General features: G+C 32.8%; 1 protein-coding gene across 7 annotated transcripts in view; it reads left to right on the top strand.

Annotated features, from left to right (window-relative positions):
- The window catches only part of GSK3B (glycogen synthase kinase 3 beta), a 209334-nt gene that overhangs the window by 141674 nt on the left and 51383 nt on the right, over positions 1-16277 (top strand). For all 7 annotated transcript variants that reach the window (XM_019653104.1, XM_019653072.1, XM_019653092.1 and 4 more), the window contains 2 exons: positions 1147-1253; positions 5664-5761. In XM_019653104.1, coding sequence (XP_019508649.1) covers positions 1147-1253; positions 5664-5761 — 205 coding nt within the window. The remainder of the gene's footprint in view (positions 1-1146; positions 1254-5663; positions 5762-16277) is intronic.

The following is a 16277-nucleotide window of genomic DNA, read 5'->3' on the forward strand; positions in this document are numbered from 1 at the left end:
TCAGTTATGCTGTAAAAGTATCTTAACTTTCATGTGGCTTAAAAACAGGGATTAATATTTATTAATTTATGAAATGGTTGCTGTGTGTCAGTACTTGTGGAGAATGTTAAAAAATAAACTGTCTCCCACCCTCAAAACTTGTGATGATAAAAAAAGAGGTTAAGGTCAGAGTTATGGACCAGAACTAAATGGAAGAAAAGAAAGCCCAAACTTTGAAACCCTTGTGACCACTTTCATCCATCTCTACTCTGATTTTCCTGTACCTTTACCCCCCAAATTTTTTACCTTCCCATGTTATTTACATTTTTATTTTTATTTTGGTGTTTGTATTCACTTCCTGTATTTATCTTTGCTATTGTTATATGTCAAAATAGCTTCTACATCAGTTTATTTCAGTGTGTCTTCAAGTTATCTTGAAAGACATCTTAAAAGAAACTAATTTTAATTTATTTTAATATTTAAAATACATACCACAAAGTTTTGGAAGGAAAATTGGACTAAAAAACATGTAATTGAACTTAGGACAACAGAGTTAGATTCATAAGCTCTGAATCATCTCTGCCCTAAAGGAGTGAGCCTATCTTTTTTATTGGGTAGTGGATGTTTAGAGAGTTAAAAAATTCATAGAGATGGTGGGGAAGTGAAGTAGATTGGGTCTGTAAGCCTTGATATTCATTCTGAGTCAGAAGTCAAATTATAAAAGAGTGGACAATTTCTTACCCTTAAAAAAATTGGGTAAAAAGTATTCATTCTTATGTTATAATCTATTATTGTGCCTTTCGATGGGGAGAGGTACCTCTTACTTTTTTGCCCTTCTTTGTATTTTAGAGATGGAATTTAGGGAACCAAAGATCAGAAGAAATCCAGCGTTTATCCTTTTGTGACTTTTTATCTTTTTCCTTAGGTGACAGTTAAGAAATGCAGTCTTTAAAAATTACTGTTATTTTTTAAATTAATGTTATGTTAAAATTATGTTCCTTTCGTCAGATAGTTATGGTTCACATTTTCTTTTTCATATGTTATGTGATTGGAATTATATGAATCTTAGATAAACATTCAGTGTTGTGAATGATAGCTGTTTAGGATTTCTTAAGGTTTAGATTTAGTTAAAAAGAATTTCTGCTTTTTATTTTTATTTTTTATTAGTGCAAAGCAGCTGGTCCGAGGAGAACCCAATGTTTCGTATATCTGTTCTCGGTACTATAGGGCCCCAGAGTTGATCTTTGGAGCCACTGATTATACCTCTAGTATAGGTAAGTACTGAATCTGAGTGTGATGGCTTGTAATTAACCACTTAATCTTGTTTTTAGTAATTTACTATTACTAATCTATACTTTAACTTAAATATAAAAATAGGTATGCCCTAAAATATTTTTCTTCTTAAAGATTGACATGCAAAAATGTATAGAATGTTTTCAGTTTTATCTTGTAGAACTTAACATTTATTTACCTATTTTTAGGTTTCTTGGATTATTAGAATAATAAATCTATTCCTTTGTGAGTGCATGATATCATTATGGTTACATTTGTTTTTAACTTAAACTTTCAAATAAATCCTAAGTATAATTTTCTTTCTTTTTTTTAAATTTTAATTTTCCTGAAATACTCACTTCTGAGCTTGATCACCAGTTTGAGAATTTCCATTCATTAAGTTTATGGTGAAAGTAATAGAATGACCATATTTTGACATTCTTACTGTGCTGTCTCAATTGGTTACTTAATTTTAATTCAAGCTAAAAAAAAAAACACTTCTGACTTTTTCATTAGTAGTCTGGCTAAACCCACGATTCTAGAGAAGTCTTCATGAAAGATCTTTAGTGATAGAAGAAATTGAATACAGACAATTTGCTTCAATCTTCATTGACCTCTTCTACCCCATTTTTGCCCACTAGCAGGAGTGAATTCAAAGGGTATGATCAGCTAGACATGAATAGGAAGCTAAGAAAGGAGGTGCAACCTTAGGCTAGGTGTGAGTGGAGGTCAAAATTATTTTGTTGTATATTATTTCTGAAGAGAATTCCTTAGTCCAAACAGAAACTAAAGCATACAAATACCAAGCAAACAAACAACAACAAAGCCTCAGTAACAGAAAACTAAGAATAATCAGAACTTGTACAATTTTTGTTTTTTTGATACAAGTAGAAATTCTCTGATGAACAAAGACCTCTAAACAGAAATGCATTTCCATGTTTATTATGCCAAGGGGCCAGAAGTTTTATCCACCATTTCTTTTGTACTACCAGTGCAATTGTGAACACAGTGAAAAAGGCAGATAACATCTTAGTATTCTTATAAAAATAGTTTTGCTTTCAGGAACTCTGGAAAGGTTCAGCAGGCTCAGGGCTCTGCAGACCATACTTGAGACTTGTAGCACTGGAGGATAGAGAGTATAAGAGTGAGTGAGTGAGTGAGTGAGTGAGTGAGTGAGTGAGTGAGTGAGTGAGTGTGTGTGTGTGTGTGTGTGTGTGTGTGTGTGTGTAATGCTCCAAGTTTCATCATGGCTACATTATTTGGCAATGTTAAGGGATAAATAAGAGTTCCAGGTTTATTACTACTTAACTAAGCTGTAAAGTGGACATTACTAATAGTTCTGCCTACCTTTCTGAGTGGCTGTGAGGATTAAATCATTAAAATGTTAGTGAAAAGTACAGTAGAATGTAAGGTGTAGTATTCTTTTTGAGGTACATATTAACTTGACTCTCTCCAAGAGCACATTTCAGCCCTTTATCTTTAGAGATGTCATTGATTTTCCAGCTGCTTTATATTTTATTCAAATACATGCTACTGATCATCTGCATACCAGATACTGGGATGAGTTGTGCCTAAGTAAATGCAGTTTGCTTCTTTTAAAAAAGTTATGACCACGTCATCTGACACATTAAGGCATGTTTATATAAACCTTTGACCCTCTTAAGAGTGCATTACTTCAATAAATGTCCATGTGCCTAGCAGTTCTTTGGAATCTTCTTACAAAAGGATGACAGTGTAGTCTGTTTTATCAGATAGGAACCAATTCTCTGGGTGTTACGAACAGCTGCTTTCCAGTAGCCTCCTTTGCATGGCTAAGGCCAGATTCTGACTTCTGACTCTCTCAGCATAGGACTCACCATGTGCCACTGATTTAAGTCTGGGGCCTTTTGAACCCCAACGAGCCTAGATTTGGCCTCCCTCTTTAGATTTAGGATACTTGCCTCTGAAGACTCTGGAAGATTTGTAAATAGATGAAAACAAAGGTATTTAAAAGTGTACTAAAACAGGTACATTTTAGAAAATTTTAACAATGATTTTGAAGTGAAAGAGTAGTTGGTTCTGGCTAGATCATTATCATATTTGGATATAACCAGAGGTAAGACTGATGGCCCTGTTATATTGTCTTACTGAGAAATGGCAGAGTGAGAAACAACTGCTTTAGGATCAGGAATCGAGCTTACAGACCCTTGAAGAAACAGTTTTTCTGTGATAGTGAGGCTGTTATTCAAGACAGTGGTCTTGACTGGAAATTGAAATTAGGTTTCAGGCCTACTGCTATTCAGTAGCATCACTTTGGACAAGTCACTGAACTTTATTATGCCTTAATTTCCTTATCTGTGAAGTGTGTTAAACTAGTTGGTCTTGAAAGGTTGCTTTTACCATGAATTAGTTAAGTGGGAAAAAGCATACTATTTTCACTTAAACCCCAAATAACCAGAAAATTCAGTGTGCCAGAGCACTTATTTTATTGTGCCTTCTGTTCTGTTTTATTCTGTTTGGAGAATATCATCCATTTGTCCTGTGAGGTAAGAACAGATTTTGGTACCTCTCAGAAAAATGAATGATAAATATCTTGGTTTTAGTAATTTGCCTGAGTTAACATGTACTGAAGACCACTAGTATAGTTGCCACTTGATTAGTAATTTCCTGTGGCAACCACTAAGCAATAGTATTCCTTAATATTTTACTCCTGTCTCCCATATTTGTAACTTGAATCCTGCCTAGGATAGTGTTTACCATGCCTTTTTTATGAAAATGTAATTATTCCCCTGCAATTTTTCCAGACTTGTCTTCTGAGATGAATTATTCTGTATTATAAAGGAAAGAAGTGAGTGCATACATATTACCTTTCATATATTTAGCTAGGTAAAGGGACATTTTAAAACCTAGATCAAAATAAAGCATTTACATTAATAAGGAGATATATCTTTTCCACTTGATTTTAAGAGTTAATGTTACTATTGGCTTTGAGTAAAGATTTCCTAGTAGATTTTCATATTTGTTTCATTTAGCAATTACCTAACATATCAAGGAGGGCTTTTTTGGTCTATGTTTGCAAAATAGGTGTCTTGGTTGTCATTATTTGGAATTGGACAAAATTGACTTGAATTTCTTAAATGAAGTTTGTGTCATTATTTTTCTAGGCTAGTAAATAGTAGTCACTGGAACAGCGATTTGTACTTCCTCTTAAGAGTCATGTCACCACACCAGACCTCTTAAATTATTTGCTGTCCATCCCCATGCCATTCCATTGTTCTCCTTCCCTACTGTTAGATAGGAATGCCCAGCAATAATTTATGTTTATCTCCCTAAAGCACTTGATTGTTGGTTCATACAAAACCCAGCAACCTCAGGCATCCAGAAACTGAAAATTAGCTTTTCCTTTCAGGAAATCTTAATGATGGGCTATAAATAGAGTAAGCATATAATTTATCTTCCTGTTTGGTAATACTATTAAAGGAGAAAGGGGGTGCAATTAGTAATTATCCTAGAACAATAGATCTAAACCAGGATGATTTTGATAAGCCAGGATGTATACTTTAAATTATTTTTTAATTTATTAATTAAATTCATTTATACATTATTAAAATTTATTAAGTATTTTTTAAAGTTTTTCCCTCAGGGATTGAAGTTTCCACCTTGACTTAAAAGGGAATTTTCTAATTTGTGAAATAAAGTGTATTCTATCTTTGCATTTAAAAATTATATATTTAAGCACATTTTCCTGTCCATATTATCACATAAAAGTCAACCATTTGAAGTCTAAAAATTTTTTCAGAATTTGCGTTGGCTTAAAACTCTGTGTTCAGGAGATTGAGCCCTTGGTGGTTGCTACTCTGTTAGCACCTGCTAATGTGTCACTTTATTTTTAAGCATGATAAGTAGATAATTATGCCCTATGTTTTGGTAGTATACTCCCCTGTCTTGGTTGTTGAAGACTTGAACCTGATATTTGATAATCAAATAGACTTTACCTTTTTGTTTGTTTTTTGTTTTAGAAATTTTATTAGGGAACAGTGTGTTTTTCCAGGACCCATCAGCTCCAGGTCAACTAGTTGCTTTAATCTAGTTGTGGAGGGCACAGCTCCTTGGCCCATATGGGAATTGAACCGGCAACCTTGGTGTTATGAGCCTGCGCTCTAACCACCTGAGCTAACCGGTCACCTGAGACTTTGCCTTTTATTTGAATGTGATTATTAGCCTTGTTTCCTCTTTCATTAAGTTTAACACTTAATTTTAAAATGCATTAGGAATAGTTTGATGACTTTTTTTCCTCTGTTCTGGATTGTACAATCTTTTGCTTTTGATATTTATTCTGTGATCAAAGTGAAATTAGAAAATGTATACAAATATTTTTCAATTCACCTTAAGCTACACAGTATAATTGAGACTTTGTTTTCTTTTCTCTTCAGACGTATGGTCTGCAGGCTGTGTGCTGGCTGAGCTGTTGTTAGGACAACCAATATTTCCAGGGGACAGTGGTGTGGATCAGTTGGTGGAAATAATCAAGGTGAGAAGATTGAATTGGAATTTTTGAACTGTAAGGCATTTTGTTACTATTCTACAAATGCATATCACACACACCTCCATGAAAAACTTAAAAATGGAGACAGTGATCCAAGATCACATAGCAAACTTAGCTATAGAGGAAGTGTAAGAACACAGCATTTCGGTTCCTAATTGAGTTACGTATTCTTCTGTTGTATGATCCTGGAAAAGCCATTTTGCATATCTGATGGAAAAAAGGATACATCTATTATTTATAGTACTTAAAACTGTAAGATCACTAAAATGTATATAAACTGAATAAAAGCACAAACTATGTCTGTTTTTGCTCACCATGTACTCTGTTTCTAATATTTTGCTGAGCATGTAGGAAATGGTTGCATTTAGTTAATATATTGATATTTATAAAATGGAAGAATGAATATATGTATGAGTACATCACTTATAGAAACAGAATTTTTACTCATCAGTTTAATATTATTTTATTTATTAGGCCTGTCAGTACTTTTAATAACAACACCAGATTCAAAATATTATTATCTATTAATATTGTCCCTTAAGAATGGTGGGGGTGAGATTTTAATTGAGTTTTTAAATGTAATTTTTAAAAGTTTTTAGTATTTCAGATCTTAAAGAAGTTCCCACCTTTTTAAAAAAAATTTCTAATGTCTGTACATTTAGACCATTACATTGGTTCACACAAGGTTATAGTTTGGCCAAAGCAACAACACCTACTATTTGGAGGGCTTTATTCTTGATTTTCCAAATGTTTCATAGAAGTGTGAAATTGAAAATCTCCTTAGAGGTCATGTAGTTTAATCCTCCAACCAGTGTAAGAACTTTCTTAGTTATGTTCTTGACAGATGGTTTTCCAGTGTTTCCTTGAACACTGCCAGCCATCAGATGACTACTTGGGAATGCAGCCTGTTCTGTATCTGGACAGCTTGAATTTAGTTTTTGTTGTACTGAGCCATAACTCCTCGGTAGCTTTTACCAGTTGTACACAGGACTGTGATTAAGTTATTTTAAAATCCTTGTACTTCATTCTATAAAAATATGTTAGTTTTAATAAGGTGCTTTTGTTAGGTATCAGTGTGTGCAAGTGTGGTTGAAAAGATCAGTGTGTGATCAACAATCTCCCTTACTATCCATGTAATTTCTTATGGTGTGCACCTGAGACCACTAAGGTATCTGTAGTTTTTTTGGTTTTTGCGTTTTTGTTTTTTTTTTGGTAACCATCTTTTAGTTTTAACAGATCTACTTCCTTTCTGATTCCCACACTACATTCAGATCTAAATTCAAACATTTTGATCTTTTTGTTTCCCAAAGCCTATGTATTCCCCATTATTCAAATTAATATTCTGATACAGGGGTTGGCAAACTTTTTCTGTAAAGGGCTAGATAAAATATTTTGGGCTCTGTAGACTAAATGCAAATCAAGAATATCGTAGAGATATATAGCAAAAGAGAAAACAAATTTCTATAGATTTTTCATTGATGAAATTCAAAATATAATAACTGAATATAAATGTCTAATTACTGGAATGGAGTTCTTGGCGGGGGAGCTCTCACATTTCTCTTAGTTGGGTTCAAAGTTAGTATTCCCTATCATAAAATTGATTGCAAATGATTACCTGTAAAGTCAATTCTTAGTTCACGGGCTCTATGAAAACAGTGATTGGGCCATAGTTTGCTGACCTCTTCTGCTCTATAGCAGCTGCTTAGCCTTTCTTCTGGCCCCAGGCTTTCACTTGATGAACTTAAGCTCGCTATATATTTCTCTGGGCATACTGCCATTCTATTTGTCATATGTGTTGAGCTTATTAGAATTGTGTCATTTCTCTACTGAATATAGAGTTTAGAATTGTCATTAATTTTAATCAATTCATACATGATACAAATGAAATTGTTCAGGAAGCTAAGTGCACATTTGTGATGAGTCCATATCTCATACTTGCCACCCTGTCTTATAAACCTTTTACATCCAGTGCTTTTTTTGACTTTTTGTCTAGTCCTTGGAATTCAATTTCTGCTGATATTGGTTTGTGCTTATTTAATAGATTTTAGCAGAAACTGTCAGTTTGTTGGTGGTGGTTTAAGACTTCATTTTCATTTAGGTTATTTGTTGCAAGTTGGTCCAAGATCAATTTGTAGCAGTAGGCCAACTCTAAAACAACACTCTTTTTCATTTCTGTGTTTTCTTGTCATCTTGCATTTATATGTAAGAAACATAGTCATCACCCTACTATAGTTCCACATCACTGTCTATAGGTGTTTTTTGTTTGTTTGTTTTAGCTGAGCCACCCTGCCACCTGTTGGCAGCTCAGGGGAAGCTCAGCTCGGGCTGGGAATCAAACTGGCAACCCTGTTGCTCAGAGCTCGCACTCTTAAGTGAGCTCTTAACCAACTGAGCCACTCGGCCAGCCTGTCTATAGGTGTTTTGAAGGTGATATGAGAATAGTGCATCTTAGGGCACTTCGGAATATCCAGCTTCTTGGTCCCTTTTAGTCCTAAGCATGACTGCCCAGGATAGATAAAATATCAGTACCAGTTTGGCATCGATTTGATGACCTGAAGTTATACATTATATTGAAGTTAATAGACATTGTGTTGTGGTATGTATGTGTGTAGTATAGCTTTAAATCTTATTGCATGGAGGTTAGTAAACATTGTAGGGGTTCTGTGTGTGTGTTTAATATAGCTCTAAATCTTGTTGATTCTATATATCTGTTCCTTAAATATTGAATATATATGATGTTTCATTGAAATGAAATTTATAACTAATTCTGATTTAACTGTTCCAGTTTTCCTGATTTAAATCAGAAATCAGAAAAGAGAAGTTGTATAGATTAGCTTTCAAAGTTAAATATTATTAGGACATTTTTATTTTTTAAACAGATAGTATCATTACTGCTAATCAGGACTTCAAGAATTGATTTGAATTTTCTATGAGAGATGGTCTCAGGTCCCCAATTTGTTTCCTAATTTTTTTTTTATTTTTGAAATAATAGTCATGAGCCTTTAATCCTTATGGTAACTAGGGAATCCATGTTAATCGGTTCTTTTCTGCTCTCTTTCCATTTCTCCTTTGAAAACCTCATGGGGATTCCTCTGAAGTATCTGTGGGTAGTTAACTCCCCACAGTGAAATAGATACTCTTCTCTTTGAATTGAGTGTATGCAAAAAAATGAGCAATCATATAGCAAACTTAATGAATTTTATATGTGGTACACTGTCTTATTATTTTATGAGCTTTCTAACTAGGGACTTTCTTTTATTGTTATATTTTAATATCCAAGGACACCAAAATAGTTTTCAATAAAGATTTAAATTAAATTAAGCTGCTAGACCATTGTTCACTCATGAATTTGGAATTACCTGAAAATTAATAAGAGAAGTTAGTATGGTTGTTATATATGTTGTTCATTAAGTTTTATTGGCTCTGATGTCCATGCCAATATTTACAGCATGAGTAACAACACAGTTTTATAAACTGAGCTAACTTTATCTCATTCTAGCCTACCTTTTTAATCTCTCCCTGTCCTCTGATAAGAAGGCTTTTGCAAAATATTTAGAATAAGTAAAAAGTATAAAGCAGAAGAGAATTGAAAGTCATGAAAAAGCATGAAGAACACTTAATTTTCTGAGGTTGATTTCATACATAGGATTATCAGACCAGCATTTTATTATGCCAGTTAACCTATGAATATATATATAAAAAAAGCTTTGGATTTTCAAAGCATTTGTAAAAAGAGAAATTCTATTAGGGACTTCTCAGATAATAAGATTTTTATTCTTAAAATTTTCCTTAACATATTAGTTAAAATAATCTCAAAATTTATCTGATGTGGGTTCAGATACCTGGTAAATAATAAAACATTTTGGGAGAACACCTACCAGGAAATTCACAAACATAGGTTTAGTGACATAGCATTATTCTTTGGCATCTCTGCCATCAGTCACACCAATGGGGTTATTTAGAAAAGAGAGTCTTCTGAATGCTTGGAGAAGGTAGTATTTTTAATGATGATTACTTTTTAAATAATTACATATGTTATAATTGTATATGCTCAGTGCAGAAGACTGAAGATTTACAGACACACAAAGAGCAAAAGCAATTACTGTTCTGGCAGGTCATTAAAAATAACTTATAAATATTTTTATATACTTTTCTGTGCATATATATGTTTAAATGAAAATGCCATCTGTTTTGTAGACTTTTTTAACTAAAATTGTATATCTCACATGAAGACCTGTCTTGTGACTAAGTCAGCGGTTCTCAACCTGTGGGTCACGACCCCTTTGGGGGTCGAACGACCCTTTCACTAAGAACATCGGAAAACAAAAATGTTTACATTATGATTCATAACAGTAGCAAAATTACAGTTATAGAGTAGCAATGAAAATAATTTTATGGTTGGGGGTCACCACAACATGAGGAACCTGTATTAAGGGGTTGTGGCATTAGGAAGGTTGAGAACCGCTGGACTAAGTGATTTTAATGATTGCGTAGATTTTATTGTATGATTATATTCTGAATTACATACTTCATTTGAAAAGAATAATATCATTAAGGTAAAGTGATATATTGACTTTGAAAAGAAATTATGTACAATATTTAGCTTCTCAAAGATTTGATCTTTTGACTTTCTTATGTAAGTGACAAATGCCCCCCAAATTTCCCAGATGAATTGAAGTTGAAACAATAAAAATAAAGGAAGTTCTGGACCTGAGAATACTGGAGGCTTTACTAGTAGTTTTATTTACCCCCTCCAAATTTTAAAATAAAAATTTCGAGTAAGGTAAAGAAAGCTTCAATCCAGAGTTCAGTTTCTAGATTAAAATATCACAAAATCAAAGTTTGAAAGAAACCAACCAGTTTGGAGAATTTCAAGTTAAAAATGCATTAATGTTCCTAGAGATATGCTCTCATTTATTCCATAACACTTATGGTTAGTAATAATTTGACCATTGCTTTCTGATAGAAGTTTTAGGGCAGAATTAGAGTCTTACCTTTTGATGATAGAATTTCAATAGTTTACATGGTTTTAGTAACTAACTTTTAAAATTTGGATATATCTCTTTGAAAAACATCACAGTTAAACATATAGATATTTAGGTTATTTACAAAATAAAATTTTTATACAGCAAGTAAAATTACTTAATTTCTCTTTAAAAAGACTTTACTATTTAATTTTCTCAGCAATAATTTCTCAATTTAGATATCTGTGTAGATAGCTCTTAACAGCTGAAAGCTAGTAAAATTTTAATCTCTAGCAGAAATTTGAAAGTAGAAACAGTAAAATCCAAATAATCTTTTGCTTATATTATTACAGCTAAGTAGATGGACTTCATTTCTTATGATGCTTATCAGTAGAAAAAGATTTAGAAGGGAAAAGATTTAGAAGTAGAGAATGAGATCAAAGGGAAAGAGAAAGGAGATTTTCATTTTTTACTGTTCTGTAATACTGATTTTTTTTAAACAATCACATTCTTTTCGTAATTACAGAAACTATGAAAAAATAGATGCTTTTAATTGCTTTGTGCCAAAATCTTTTGTTAGTAAACAAATAAAAACAGTTACATAAAGTTGAGAGAGCCACATTTTGTTACAAATGTTTGTCTAAATAATTGTTTTCCTGGTCTTCCAATTTGACTGATGGCTATTCAGTATAATTTAGACCAAGAAATCAATGATTACCTGGCTCCTAAGAAGTCTACATTTTCAAAATATTGGGAAACTACTGCTGATCATAAAGCTGTCAGTGAGACCTTACTCTGTACCAGGCACTGGGCTAAGCACTTTACATACATTACCACATTTAATTTTTATATTGGGTTGTCGGAAAAGTCATGACGTATTTTTTCAATGTTTTTCGTTGGAAAAATGCGTCATGACTTTTCCGACAACCCAATATTAATCCTAGGAAGATGATGATGGTGAGATTACCACCACCGCCAGATTTGGGATGGGTTGGATGTTAGAAAAATCCTTTCTGGTTAAATTTCAGCTAAATTAGTGTTCTCTATTGATGGAATTTTATAGGTCTAGGGAAAACAATATGATCCTTAATGTCAACTTGATATCCAGAACACAGTAAGTCATATTTATTGTATGTTAGTATTTTTAAAAAGTGACCACAAACTAAAGGAAACAGCACTTAAATCTTATTGTAATGAATATACCAGTCAGTTTGACATGTCTTGGGACTAGGTTTAATTGTGCTTCATCTAAAACAATCACGGTTATAGTGATGGATTTCTTTGCTTTCAAATATGATTCAACCTTATTTTCACCATCTTTGTTTAGCAAACATTTTAGATTTTCTCCATATTATGGTTTGTTCAGCACCGGTGTGTTTTTTAGACTCTCCTGGTTTAACATTTTCACCATCAAATTGTCTAAGACAGAGTTTTAAGCTATTAATTAAATCAGTTTAATAAGTATAAAATGCTTTTTTTTAATAGATCAATGATGATACATCTTTGTTAAAATGCACTTGGAATTTAATCATGTTATCTGGTGACATTTCTTGTGCTGTCATATCTTAGAGTGCTTGTGTTATTAACAGACTGGAAGGACGGCATATTAAACTTGTCTTTTCCTGCTCCCCAGAATATGTACATACACCCCATTATACATTGTGTTATAGATTTTTACTTGTAAAACACATTGTATATTATATATAAACAAAATATTTTGATTGCTTAATTCATTCTTAAATTATTTAAATTTTCCCATGTTTATTGCTGACTAGAGAAGCAACTTTTAATAGCTTTTGGATCATGAACCACTTTGAAAATCTATTCATAGCAGTGGAATCTCCTCCAGAAAAATGATACATGCTGAAATTTTGCATGTGTCAGGTGATCCTTGGGCCTTCTGAAGCTCATCCAGGAACCCTAGGTGAAGGGTTAAGCTTTAAAGTCTGCATGCAGCTGAATTGCTGAAGTTTGGCGACCTCTTGTGTTGAGCTATTAAAAAGCAAGGCTGTGAAAGAAATATTTATGTTTATTTCATAGCTTTTGTCCGATTCTTGGCTTTCTTTTATTTCTTTGAAAAAATATCGTAATTCCTGATTTGATATTTATCGGTATCTTGGTAAATTTTTAACTAAATGGATAAAAAAAATGTTAAAACAAATATGGATGGGACTGGCTACAAATGAAATGATTGATTTAATCATAAGAAATGAACAGCATCCCCAATGGTATGTACAGGCTGATCTTGGATTCTTTGGATTTTTCCACTCCTCAACCCCCATGATCTAGGATGGTGGACAAAAGAATAGGTGCTCTTTTTTTTTTTTCCCCCCACTAAATAGAAAGGTCTTATTCTAATAATCAATGACTGAGAATACATACTCTTCCAATGGTGTAATGATATTTAACATCTCCCCCATTTTTTTTTAATTGTGTGAGTTATTATACTTACAGAAAAGTACATAAAACATTTGTGCAGTTTCATTTCCTTCAAGTCATGGAGGAACTAAGTTTTTAGGAAATCCAGAAATAAGTTGTGTTTCTTTTTAAGTATATCCTTAGTCTAAAAGTCTTGAAAAAATATCACTTTTCCATCTCTTAAAATTAAAGGGAACCTTAAAACTTGTTTTGTGTCTGGAATGATGAGGTTTATGTCAACATTTTTTTATCTACAAAATGAAAACATTCAACCATACTATTTCAGAGTTTCTAAATACAGTATATAATTCAGAAGTAAATTGGGTGGGACTATATTCTGAACCTAATAAAAACTTAATGTAAAACCTAAAGATAGACTCAAAAGTAGAAATAGGATAGTCTGTTTGTTAAAATGTTTGTGGTATTGATGCATTCATAATCTCTGCTCTTCATAAATCTGTCACTTGTTTACCTTTCAGCCTTTAAGTTTGCCATACATTGTCCAATCTTGAGTCTCTGTTACCGCCCAGCTATTACAGTTATCCAAATCATGCTGTTTTCCACTTCACACCTAGCAAGCGGAATGTGCTTCTGACTCATTTGCTTCCTAGATTCCTTAAATAATGTCAAGTCTTGTCTCTTCTTCCAGAACCCTTTCCTGAATCCCTTCCTAACTCCATTGCAGTTTAGCACTTTCACCTCACACATAATCTATGCATATTTTGTTGTACTGGTTTCAGCTGATTGTAGTTATGTACAAGTCTCTCTTCCCTAGAGCTCCTTAAGGGTAGGAACTCAATAAATGTTTTGAATGAGTGAATGACTTAAGAGGCTGAAAAAAATATTTTAAATGCCTCTTGATTATGACTTACCTTTGCATTCTTAACATTCCTTTGCATCTTAAACATACCTTTGCTTCCTTAAAGACTATATATTGTATATAAAATAATTCTGATTTTAAGGTTTGACAGACACTGATACTTTTAATGCTAGCCTTAAAATAACAACATAAAAAGGATAAACATCTGGCTATATTTAGGGTAGTAAAGGCATCACAAATTACATAATGGTCTGTTGTTTTACTTTTTAAATCAACTTTATAGAGATATAGTTTATATACAATAAAATGTAGCCATTTTAAGTGTACAGTTTAATGAGTTTTGACAAACATATATAATCACCATCCTGGTCGAGATTGAGAAAATTTCCATCACCCCAAAAATGTTTCTGTGTACAGCCTGGGGTGACCAAACATTCCAGTGTGCGCAGAACCGAGGGGTTTGCTGGGCTGGGATAGTTAGTCCCTGGTGAACTGATCACCCTTTTCATTCCCCTTTACAATCAGTCTCCCGTCTTCTGTTTCAGGTGACCATTGGTCTGCTTTCTGTCACTACAAATTAGTTTTTTCTGTTCTAGAATTTCATGTGAATGGAACCATATGGTATGTTTCTTTTGTATCTGGCTTCTTTTGTTCAACATCATGTGTTTGAGATTCATCCATATTGTTGATTTTATCATCTATTTACTCCATTGTATGCTGAGTTGTTTTCTATTATATGACTATACCACAATTTGTTTATCCATTCACCTGTGGACGAACATTTGACTTGTTTTTGGTTTTTGTCTGTTATGAGTGATGTTGCTATGAATGTTTGTTTACAAGTATTTTTGCAGACATATGTTTATATTTCTCTTCAGTAAAGAACTAGGACTGAAATTGCTGGTCATATGATAAGTGCATGGTAACTTTATAAGAAATTACCAAACTGTTCTCCAAAGCAGTTTGACTATTTATCACTCCCACCAACAACATATGCAAGTTTCAGTGTCCTACATTCTCATCAACACATGGTATTCACAATAATTTTAAATTTAGTCTTAAAATTACTTTTATCATTAAGTAATGTTCCTCTTTATTTTTGCTTAATTTCCTTGTCCTGAAGTCTACATTTTCAGATACTAATGTAGGCACTCCATTTTGTGATTAGTGTTTGTATGATATACCTTTTTGCATTCTTATCTGTGAGTCTCTTTTTAAGTTTATTTCTTACAGACAATATATACTTAGGTCTTATTTTTTATTGAGTCTGACAGTTTCTGCCTTTTGATTGGAGCATTTAGACCATTTACATTCACTGTAGTTATCAATATTGTTGGGTTTAAGTATTCCACCTTGACATTTGCTCCCCCCCATTTTTTCCCCTCTTTTACTGCCACCTTATGGATATAATGAGTATTTTTTATTTTCCTAGTTGGCCTTTTTTAGTTGTACCTCCTTCTTGCCTTTTTTATAGGTTGTTCTAGGATTGAAAATTGGCATCTTTACTTTATCACAGTTTACAGATAATAATATACCATTTTGCATATAGAGTAAGAACCTTACAACATTAGATTTCCATTTCCCCTTCCTGTCCTTTGTGCTATTGTTGTCATATTTTACTTCTATCATACTGTTTTTTTGCTTTAAAAACTCAGTTTATTCTAAGAAATTTAAAATCAAGAGGGGGAATCTCATATTTAGCCACATTTTTACTATTTTTGATGGTCTTTATTCCTTTGTGTAATAGGAATGTCCATTTGGAATTCTTTTCTTTCATCCTAAAGTATTTTCATATAGTGAAAATCCCCTGGTTACAAACTCTTTGCTTTTGTTTGCTTAATATCTTCTGAAGGACATTTTCACTGGATATAGGATTTCTTGGTTTCCAACTTTTTTTTTCTTTCATTCTTTAAAAAGGTCTCTATTTTCTTCTTGTTTGCATTGTTTCTGATGAGAAGTCAGCTATTATTATTGTTATAAGATACCTGTGTATAATGTGTCTTTGTTTTGGCAAAGATTTTCCCTTTATCTGTGGGTTTTATTGTTTAATTGTGATTTGTGTGTGTGTGTGTGTGAACAGTTTTTCTGCATCTCTTCCCAAAACCTTCCTTTTCAGACTTCAATCACACGTAAATATTTTTGTAGCCTTTTGTACTGCCACGCTTCAGCTTTTTTTTCTTTTAATTATTTTTTATTATGAAATACACATTTTTATAATTAGTTTCAGCTGTACAACACAGTGCAATAGTTATACTTTTTACCCCTTGAAGTGACAACCCCCCCTCCCCAAACCGCCACC

The sequence above is a fragment of the Hipposideros armiger genome, unplaced genomic scaffold, assembly GCF_001890085.2.
Source record: "Hipposideros armiger isolate ML-2016 unplaced genomic scaffold, ASM189008v1 scaffold_8, whole genome shotgun sequence".
Lineage (NCBI taxonomy): Eukaryota > Metazoa > Chordata > Mammalia > Chiroptera > Hipposideridae > Hipposideros > Hipposideros armiger.